Source organism: Phaenicophaeus curvirostris, unplaced genomic scaffold (assembly GCF_032191515.1).
Source record: "Phaenicophaeus curvirostris isolate KB17595 unplaced genomic scaffold, BPBGC_Pcur_1.0 scaffold_290, whole genome shotgun sequence".
In the NCBI taxonomy this organism is placed as follows: domain Eukaryota; kingdom Metazoa; phylum Chordata; class Aves; order Cuculiformes; family Cuculidae; genus Phaenicophaeus; species Phaenicophaeus curvirostris.
The window spans coordinates 123,969-133,361 of NW_027206902.1; the positions used below are offsets into that span (position 1 = coordinate 123,969).

The 9,393-nt window shown below is 66.7% G+C and overlaps 2 protein-coding genes across 3 annotated transcripts in view; one reads left to right on the top strand and one right to left on the bottom strand.

Moving 5' to 3' along the window:
- KCNH2 (potassium voltage-gated channel subfamily H member 2) overlaps positions 1 to 2,606 on the top strand; it is a 31,346-nt gene extending 28,740 nt beyond the window's left edge. For both annotated transcript variants that reach the window (XM_069882686.1, XM_069882685.1), the window contains 4 exons: positions 11 to 235; positions 1,171 to 1,357; positions 1,487 to 1,649; positions 2,418 to 2,606. In XM_069882686.1, coding sequence (XP_069738787.1) covers positions 11 to 235; positions 1,171 to 1,357; positions 1,487 to 1,649; positions 2,418 to 2,606 — 764 coding nt within the window. The remainder of the gene's footprint in view (positions 1 to 10; positions 236 to 1,170; positions 1,358 to 1,486; positions 1,650 to 2,417) is intronic.
- A 2,266-nt stretch (positions 2,607 to 4,872) lies between these two features.
- On the bottom strand, positions 4,873 to 9,004 carry AOC1 (amine oxidase copper containing 1). The gene is made up of 4 exons (XM_069882690.1): positions 7,468 to 9,004; positions 6,538 to 6,826; positions 5,546 to 5,678; positions 4,873 to 5,145 (listed from the first exon to the last, which is right to left on the bottom strand). The coding sequence occupies exons 1-4, from the start codon at positions 9,002 to 9,004 to the stop codon at positions 4,873 to 4,875; spliced, it is 2,232 nt and encodes a 743-aa protein (XP_069738791.1).
- Between the last annotated feature and the right edge of the window lie 389 nt (positions 9,005 to 9,393).

Here is a 9,393-nt window from a genome sequence, read left to right on the forward strand (position 1 = left end):
CCCCCCCCAGATGCCGCCAACGCCGGGGAGCTGCGCGGCGGGACGAAGGCGTCGAGGCTGGGCACGCGGTGCCCGGCGCCCGCCTGGGACTGGGGCCGGCGCAGCTCGGGCTCCTGCAGCCCCTCCAGCGAGGACGACGAGCCCCCCGCCCCGGGCGCCGCCGCGCTCGCCCCCCTCTGCAGCCCCCAGCCCGATGCCCAGCGCGACAGCGGCGACGCCTGCAACCCGCTCGCAGGTGGGGAACGGGGCGCAATGCGGGATCCGGGGGGGCCGTGCGTCCCGTCCCTGCGCTGCGGCCGCCCCCGGCGCCTCCTGGACCCTGTGGCCGCGCTGCTCTCTGCTGCTGCATCCCTGCTCCGTGACTGCTGCCATGCGTCCTTGCATCCCGGCTCTGTTCCTGCTGGGATATATCCCTGCTCTGCGCCTGCATCCCTGCTCTGCATCCCGGCTCTGTTCCTGCTGGGATATATCCCTGCTCTGCATCCCGGCTCTGTGCTCTGCTGGGATGCGTCTCTACTCTGTGCCTGCATCTTTGCATCCTGGCTCTGTGCCTGCTGCGATGCATCCTTGCATCCCAGCTCTGCACCTCCTGGGATGCGTCCCCGCTTCCTCCTCTGCGCCTGCATCCCTGCTCCGTGCTCCGTGCCTGCTGGGATGCACCCCTGCTCTGTGCCATCTGCGATGCATCCTTGCATCCCTGGTCTGTTCCTGCTGGGATGCATCCCTCCTCCCTGCTCTGTGCCTGCGTCCTGGCTCTGTTCTAGCTGCAATCATAGAATCACAGAATTGTAGAATCTCCAGGTTGGAAAAGACCCACGGGAACATCGAGTCCAACCATTCCCATCAATCACTAACCCATGTCCCTCAGCACCTCGTCCACCTGTCCCTTAAACCCCTCCAGGGAAGGGGACTCAACCCCCTCCCTGTTCCAGTGCCCAATGACCCTTTCCGTGAAATATTTCATCCTGCTGTCCATCCTGAGCCTCCCCTGGTGGAGCTTGAGGCCATTCCCTCTCGTCCTGTCCCCTGTCCCTTGGGAGAAGACCCCAGCTCCCTCCTCTCCACAACCTCCTCTCAGGGAGTTGCAGAGAGCCATGAGGTCTCCCCTCAGCCTCCTCTTCTCCCTGCGCTGCATCCTTGCACCCCTCACGCCCTTCCCACCCCTTCCAGGCGCCTTCTCGGGGGTCTCCAACATCTTCAGCTTCTGGGGCGAGACCCGCGACCGCCAGTACCAGGAGCTGCCTCGCTGCACCGTCCCGGCTCACGCCGCCCTCAGCCTCCCGCTGCCGTCCAGCAGCCGCCGCCAACGCTGCGAGCTGGACACGCGCCTCGATCTTCTGCAGAAGCAGCTCAACAGGTACCTTGGGGAGGCCGGGGGGGCAGCACGAGGCCATGGGAGCCCCCCGATCGCCCCCGAAGGGGGCGATCGGGGGGCTCCCATGGGCTCGTGCTGCCGTGCATCCCCCTGATGCATGTTTACCTGCAGGCTGGAGACGCGCATGGCTGCAGATATCAGCTCCATCATGCAGCTGCTGCAGCGCCAGCCGGCGCTGGTGCCTCCAGCGTACAGCACGGTGTCGTCCCCACACCAGCCCCCCTGCCCGCTGCAGCCCATCCTCCCCATCACCCCCATCCAGCCGCTGGCTCAGGTGAGACCCCCCCAGACCCTCCGAGTTTACGGGACCCCATCCTGAGCCCCATGGTGGGGTGGGGTCATCTCTGAGCCCCCCAAGTTTGAGGCACTCATCACCCCATCCTGAGCCTCACAGTGGGTTGGGGCACCCCTGAGCCCCCCCAGTTTGGGGCACTCCATCCACCCTTTTCTGAGCCCCCTGTGGGTTGGGGTCCCCCCTGAGCCCCCCAAATTTGGGGCACCCCCTCCCATGCCTTAGCTCCCTCCCATCCTCCAGCCACACTGTTTTTGGGGTCCCCCCTGAGACCATGAGTTTGGGGCACCCATCGCCCCATCCTGAGCCCCACTGTGAGTTGGGGTCCCCCCCGAGCCCCCCAAGTTTGAGGCACTCCATCCACCCTATCCTGAGCCCCACGGTGGGTTGGGGTCCATCCTGAGCCCCCCAAGTTTGGGGAACCCCGTCCTGAGCCCCATGGTGGGTTGGGGTCCATCCTGAGACCCCCAAGTTTGGGGCACCCATCACCCTATCCTGAGCCCCACTGTGAGTTGGGGTCCCCCCTGAGCCCCCCAGGTTTGGGGCACCCTATCCACCCTTTTCTGAGCCCCGTGTGGGTTGGGGTCCCCCCTGAGCCCCCCAAGTTGGGGCACCCATCACCCCATCCTGAGCTCCACGGTGGGTTTTGGGGTCCCCCCTGCCCCCCTCCCCAACTTTGGGGCACCCATCACCCCCCCCTTCCCCCGCTGCATGTTGGGGTCCCCCTGAGGTGCCTCCTGTCGCCCCCAGGTCCCGCGTTACCCGCTGGAGCTGTCGGGGCCCCCGGTGCCCCCCCCGGTGCCCCCCCCGGTGCCCCCCGACGTGGTGCTGCTGGTGCAGCCGGACGGGGCCCCTCGTCGCCTCTCGCTGCCCGGGCAGCTGCGCAGCTCGCCCGCCGCGGCCCCGCTGCAGAGACACCGCTCCCACCCCGGCAGCTAGCGGGGACCCCCGGACCCCCGAGGGGCGCCTGGACACGGGACCCTGGGCATGGGACCCTGGACATGGGACCCCAGGACACAGGAGCCTGGACACGGGACCCTGGGCACAGGAGCCTGGGCATGGAACCCTGGACATGGGACCTCCCCGCTGTGATCGGACACGGGACCCTGGGCACAAGACCCTGGACACGGGACCCTGGGCATGGGACCTTGGACACAGGACCCTGGACGTGGAACCCTGGACATGGGACCTCCCCGCTGAGATCGGACACGGGACCCTGGGCACAAGACCCTGGACATGGGACCCTGGACATGGGACCCCACTGCTGTGATCAGATACAGGACCCCAGGACATGGAACCCTGAACATGGGACCCCCCAGCTGTGATGGGACACGGGACCCCAGCACAGCGAGACATGCGAATCCTGGCTCCAGGACACGGGACCCCGTGGCAGAACAGGACATGGGACACTCAGCACAAGGGGACATGGGACCCCCGTCTCCAGGACATGGGACCCCATCTCCAGGACACGGGACCCTCACTGTGATGGGATCCCCAGTGCCATGGGACCGCAGGACCCATGACTCAAGGGGACACGGGACCCCCAGTGCAGGGTCTGGGCTGAGCCGGGGGGCCGGGACCCCCGCCACGTGCTGCTGGCGCCTCCTCCTCCTCCTCCTCCTCGCAGCCTGAGCCCCCTGGCGCCGGCAGCATGGGGGGTACACGCGTGTGGGGGCGTGTGGGGGCGTGTCGTGTGTGTTTGTGCTGCGGGTCTGTGTGCACGCACATGCATCACGTGTGTTTGTGCACTGCGGGTCTGTCTGCACTCGTCCCATGTGCACGTGTGTGTGCGCACACGTGCCTCTGTGTGCATACACGTGCGTGTGCACGTGTGTGCAAGCGTCAGGTGTGTTTGTGTGCTGCAGGTGTGTGTGCATGCGTGTGAGTGCTGTGCTCATCCTGTGTGCACATATGTGACTCTGTGTGTGTGTACACGTGCACGTATGTGTCCGTGTGCACACGTTTCCATGTGCTTTGGCTCTGTCTGCCTGCACATGCTCTGAGTGCCCATGTGTGCACACGCGTGTGTGCATGTCACCCTCTGTTCTGCGTGTTGTGCACGGGGCAGGCGTGTTTCCACGTGCTACGGGTCTGCCTGCACGTGTCTGGGGTGTGCACACACCTGTACACGTGTGTTTCCGTGTGCTGTGTGTGCGCACACGTCAGGCGTGTTTCCCTGTGCTGCGAGTCTCGCTGCTCGCACTCATCCCGTGGGAGCGCACACACGTGTGTGACGTGTGTCTCCGTGTGCTGTGGCCCTGCCTGCCCCGTGTGTGTGTGCGCACATGCGTGTGCACACGCGTGTGTCCTCGTGTCCTCGCCCCGGGATGCCGTGTGTCTCTGGGGGGTCCCCCTGCACCCCCCCCTTCGCTGCTCTCGGGACAGACCGACCGTGTCCGTCTGTCCGTGTGCGTGTGTCCCGCGCTCCCCCCCGGCCGGTAGCGTGTGCCGTGTTCGTGTGTCCCGTAGCCGCGTCAGCCGCCCCGCATGTCGCCTTCGTGGTCGCTGTGTGTGAATGTGTCCAATAAACCGGACGGAGCCCCCGAGGGCGGCTGCGATGAGGCACCGCGACCCGCTGGGGACACGGATGGGGTCATGCTAGGATGCTCCTCGAATCCTGGGGTCAGTGCTGGGACCTCCCCACCAGAAGGATGTTGAGGCTCTGGAGCGAGTGCAGAGAAGAGAACGGAGCTGGGGAGGGGGCTGGAGAACAAGGGTTAGGAGGGGCGGCTGAGAGAGCTGGGGGGGTTCAGCCTGGAGAAGAGGAGGCTGAGGGGAGACCTCATTGCTCTCTGCAACTCCCTGAGAGGAGGTTGTGGAGAGGAGGGAGCTGGGCTCTTCTCCCAAGGGACAGGGGACAGGACGAGAGGGAATGGCCTCAAGCTCCACCAGGCTGGACATCAGGAAAAAAATTTTCCTGGAAAGGGTGATTGGGCACTGGAACAGGGAGGGGGTTGAGTCCCCTTCCCTGGAGGGGTTGAAGGGACGGGTGGACGAGGTGCTGAGGGACATGGGTTTGATGGGAAGGGTTGGACTCAATGATCCGGTGGGTCCTTCCCAACCTGGTGATTCTGCGATTCTGTGATTTACGGGGGACAGGGACGCGGCACAGCTCGGCCACTGTGGCTCGTGAGATGGTGCCACGTGGAGCAAAGGCCGAGGCGTAGGAGGTGTCGTGGCTTTACTCTGGTGGCCGTGGCACGGGTCAGTGGGGTCCGTAGGTGCCGTTGTAGGTGAAGGGGGCCACACAGGGCCCGGGACTGGCCGGCGTCCAGCGCTGCACCTGCAGCTGCGAGAAGATCGGGGGGTCTCGGGGGCGCACGATGACGGGGCTGCGCGAGGCCACCGAGGGGTCCTCGTCGAAGAAGTTGAAGGGGCGCAAGAAGAAGCCGACGGCGTTGCCGGGCGTCGCGGTGTTGGGGACGTCCTCGGCGTGCGGCACGTGCAGGAACCCCACGGTCACCCAGGCCACCAGGTCCTGCGACAAGGGCACCACGGGTGTCGGGGGGACCCTCTGTTCCCCCAGCTCCATCTCTGCTGTCCCCCCAGCTCCGTCCCCCCATCTCCACCCCCTCTGTCCCCTCACTCCCTCCCACTGTCCCCCCACGTCCATCCCTCTGTCCCACAGCTCTAACCCCCATCTCTATCTCCTCTGACCCCCATTTCCATCTGCACTGTCCTCCCACTCTCTCTCTCTGTCCTCCAGCTTCATCACTCTGTCTCCCCAGCTCTGTCCCCCATCTCCATCCCCACTGGCCCCCCCCATCTCCATCCCCTCTGTCCCCCCATTCCCTTCCTCTGTCCCCCGTCTCCATCCCCTCTGTCCCCCATCTCTATCCCTCTGTCCCCCAACTCCCCTCCTCTGTCCCCCCCGTCACCTGCTCCTCGATGCTCTCGTTGTTGCGGATGAAGCTCTCGAAGCTCACCAGGGGCTCCCAGGGATTGTTCTGGGCATAGATGCTGCTGCTCGTGGGCTCGTTCTCGTGGTGCCGCGTCACGGCCAGGTGGTACCTGCGAGGCGCGGGGGGCAGGATCAGCCCCACTGACCCACGTGTGTGGGGCCCACGGGGGGGACAACACCCGCCTCTCACCCCCGGCTCCTCCAGGGGCCCAAACAGAGGGGACACGGTGGAAGCCGAGGTGTCCCGGGGGCTCCAGGGGTTGCAGTGTCACCCATGGGGATGGGGTCCCCCCACTCCGGGCTGGTCACCGCTGGGACCCCATGGGTGAAGCCACCATGCGCCCTGCGGTGCCAGGGCAGGAGCAGGGGGGCTGGGGACGGTGGCAGCGGTGATGGAACCCAAGGAGGTGCCACCAGAGAGGGTCCCTGTGCTGTGACCGCGGCCGCTCTGGCTCAAGCGCATGGAGAGCAGGGTTGGCGATGCCCAAACCCAGCGGGGCTGCAGGGACCCAGGGGGCTGGAGAACCTCCCGTCCCAGGACAGGCTGAGAGCGCTGGGGGTGTGCAGCCTGGAGAGGAGAAGGCTCCAAGGAGACCTTAGAGCAGCTTCCAGTGCCTGAAGGGGCTCCAGGAAAGCTGGAGAGGGGCTGTTCCCAAAGGCTTGTGGGGATGGGACGAGGGAGAACGGGTGTGAACTGGAGAGGGGCAGACCCAGGTGTGATATAATGAAAAATTTCTGCACCACGAGGGTGATGAGGCACTGGAAGAGCTTGCCCAGAGCAGTGGTGGCTGCCCCATCCCTGGAGGTGTCCAAGGCCAGGTTGGATGGGGCTTGGAGCCCCTGATCCAGTGGGAGGTGTTGGAACTGGGGTTGGAACTGGATGATCTTTAAGGTCCCTTCCAACCCGACCCATTCTACGATTCCTCGATTCTCCAACCCCTATCCCGGTGCCGCGGGGCCGCGTCCCACCTGGCCCAGGTGACACCCTTCTCCTCCTGCCATCCGCGGGGCAGCACGCGCCCGGCGTGCGAGCGGTGCTGGATGCGGTAGCCGCGCGCGTGGCCCCAGCGGTTGTGCCGCCGCGGGTGGTAGAAGAGCAGGTAGCGCGGCAGCGTCGCGCCCAAGGGGAAGGCGGCCTGGCGCTCGCTGCGGCGCGGCTGCCGGTGCAGCCAGGGCTGCACCACGCGGGCCCCGGGGCTCCAGGGGTTGGAGATGTTCTCGAAGCGCACGTCCATCGTCTCGAAGCTGTTCTCGGTGCCTGCGAGCAGAGAAGAGGTGAGCGGCGGGGGGACCCGGTGATGCCACCTTGAGGAGGGACCGTTCCCAAAGCTTGGAGTGACGGGACGAGGGGCAATAGGTGTAAACTGGAGAGGGGCAGGTTGAGGCTGGACCTGAGGAGGAATTTCTTCACAATTAGGGCGGGGAGGCCCTGGAACAGGTTGCCCAGGGAAGCTGTGGCTGCCCCATCCCTGGAGGGGTTCAAGATCAGGTTGGATGGGGCTTGGAGCCCCTGATCCAGTGGGAGGTGTCCCTGCCTATGGCAGGGGTGGGACTGGAGGGGCTTTGAGGTCCCTTCCACCCTGAACTATTCCATGAGTCTAACTTGCTGCCAACCAGAAAGCCCAGATCCCATCCCTGGAGATGTTCAAGGCCAGGTGGGATGGGGGTTTGAGCCCCTGATCCAGCGGGAGGTGTCCCTGCCCAAGGGCGGGGGTTGGAACTGGATGAGGTTTAAGGTCCCTTCCACCCCAAACTATTCTATGATCATCTCCAGAAGGTCTGGGTGGTGCCCAGACACCCAGCACTCCCCAGGTACGAGGCTCCTGAGCCCCCAGCACGTGGTTCGACCCTGCCTCCCGGACCCTTTCCCAGGAGATGGAGGTGGGGGTGAGGCCGCACCTGCGATGTCCAGGTCCACCTTGTAGTGCACCAGGTGTGTGTGGAGGTTGCCCAGGACGTGGCTGTGGACGCGGCTGCCGTAGCGCCGGCCCTGGGGCGTGTAGAAGGTGGCGTGGATGTAGCCGGTGGCGTGGACCTTGGCTTCCATCACGCCGTTGGGGTAGAGGAGGAAGTCCCAGATGTAGTCGTAGTTGTAGACGGTGGAGGTGGTGCGCAGGACCAGCGCCTGCCCCTCCAGCCCCGCGTAGAAGTGGAACCCGCCCTGGTAGTCGCTGTCGAAGTGCCGGCGCAGCGGGACGCCCGTGGGCAGCTCGAAGACGCAGACGGCGCGGGAGAAGCGGACGGGGTCGTCGGCGTCGTACAGGTGGTGCACGTCCAGGTAGGTGGCGGTGTCGGGGCAGTCGATGCCGCGCGCCAGCTCGTAGGCGACGGCGCCCATGCCCCAGCCCGCGTCCATGTACTTGGTCTGCATGGCGGCGGGCGAGTGGCCACCGTAGAAGGCGATGGCCTCCTGCACGCTCACCTCGAAGGCCACGCGCTCCCCGTTGAAGCGCAGGTCGAAGAGCTGGAGGCCGGCGGAGGAGCGCAGGCGGAAGGCCAGGCTCCAGCCGCCGTACTCCAGCCGGTTGCCGCGCAGCCGGTAGCGGCGGCCCTGGGGCTCGCACACCTTGGCGCCGTGCACCGCCGTGGGGGTGCCGGTGGAGAACCTGCCGCGCGGCTCGTAGCTGGAGAAGAGGCGCCGCGCCGGCGGCTCGGGCAGCCGCACCAGCGCCAGCTCCCCGCGCTCGTAGCACTCGGCGAGCTCCCGCGGCTCCGAGAAGTAGCGGCCGTTGTACCAGAGCTGCCGCACCGCCCAGCGCCGCGGGTCGGGGTCGGCGTGATCCACCAGCACCTCCAGCCCCACCGGGTGCAGGTAGAAGCCCTCGACGAAGCGCTGCAGCATCAGCCACGTGCGGCGCTCGCCGGGGGCCAAGCCGCGCGGCGCGATGTCCGAGAAGGTCAGGCAGCGCCGCGAGCAGTTGCGGTGGTACCAGAAGCCGGTGGCGTCATGCAGCAGCCGCTCGAGCGGCTCCAGGGCCTCGGCCAGCGCCTCGTGCAGCAGCTCGTACTCGGCCGCCGTCATGGGCCGCGCGGCGAAGGGCACCGAGCGGCCGCCCTTGAAGCGCAGCGGCCGGTACCAGCGGGGCCGCGGCAGGGGCCCCACGGCCACCTCGGTGACGTTGGGTTGCGCCTGCGCCCCGAAGAAGAGCACGGCGCGTGCCAGGCGCGGGGGCCGCGGGCCGCCCCGCTCCAGGAACCGCAGCGCCGCGCGCTTCTCGGGGGGCAGCAGCTCCACCAGGAAGACGCTGTTCTTGGCCAAGGGGCCCCCCCGGCTCGGCGCCAGCCCCAGCTCGGGGCGGCCCAGCAGGAAGGAGCGGACCGCGCGCAGCTCCGACGGCGTCAGGTCCGCGAAGATGGAGGCGGCGTCCGGCGGGGGCTCCAAGGCGGTGGCACTGGGCAGCACCGCCAGCGCCCACGCCAGACCCAGCAGCCACATCCTTGCGTGACCTGGGGACAAAGGAGCCATCGGCCACCGCCGTGGGGACGGATGCATCCCCGGGGACGGAGACCTTCGCACCCCACACGGCAGCACCTGCCACCGGGCGCACGAGGACACGGCACGTGCCACCAACCATGCGATGACAATAGCCGGGGCCACCAACCACATGACAACTGCCTGTGTGACCAGCCATGTGATGATGATGGCACGTGCCACCAACCATGTGATGGCAGTGGAAGGTGCCATCAGCCCTGTGGTGACAATGGAAGATGCCACCAGCCATGTGGTGACAACAGAAGGTGCCACCAACCATGTGGTGACAATGGAAGATGCCACCAACCATACAGTGACAATGGAAGGTGCCATCAGCCCTGTGGCGACAATGG

Coding starts and splice junctions, on each gene's coding strand:
- AOC1 (XM_069882690.1), bottom strand. CDS start 9,004: ATGTGGCTGCTGGGTCTGGCGTGGGCGCTGGCGGTGCTGCCCAGTGCC. Junction 6,827..7,467: donor GGTGGACCTGGACATCGCAG/GTGCGGCCTCAC, acceptor CTCTGCTCGCAG/GCACCGAGAACAGCTTCGAG. Junction 5,146..5,545: donor ACGAGAGCATCGAGGAGCAG/GTGACGGGGGGG, acceptor CCCTTGTCGCAG/GACCTGGTGGCCTGGGTGAC.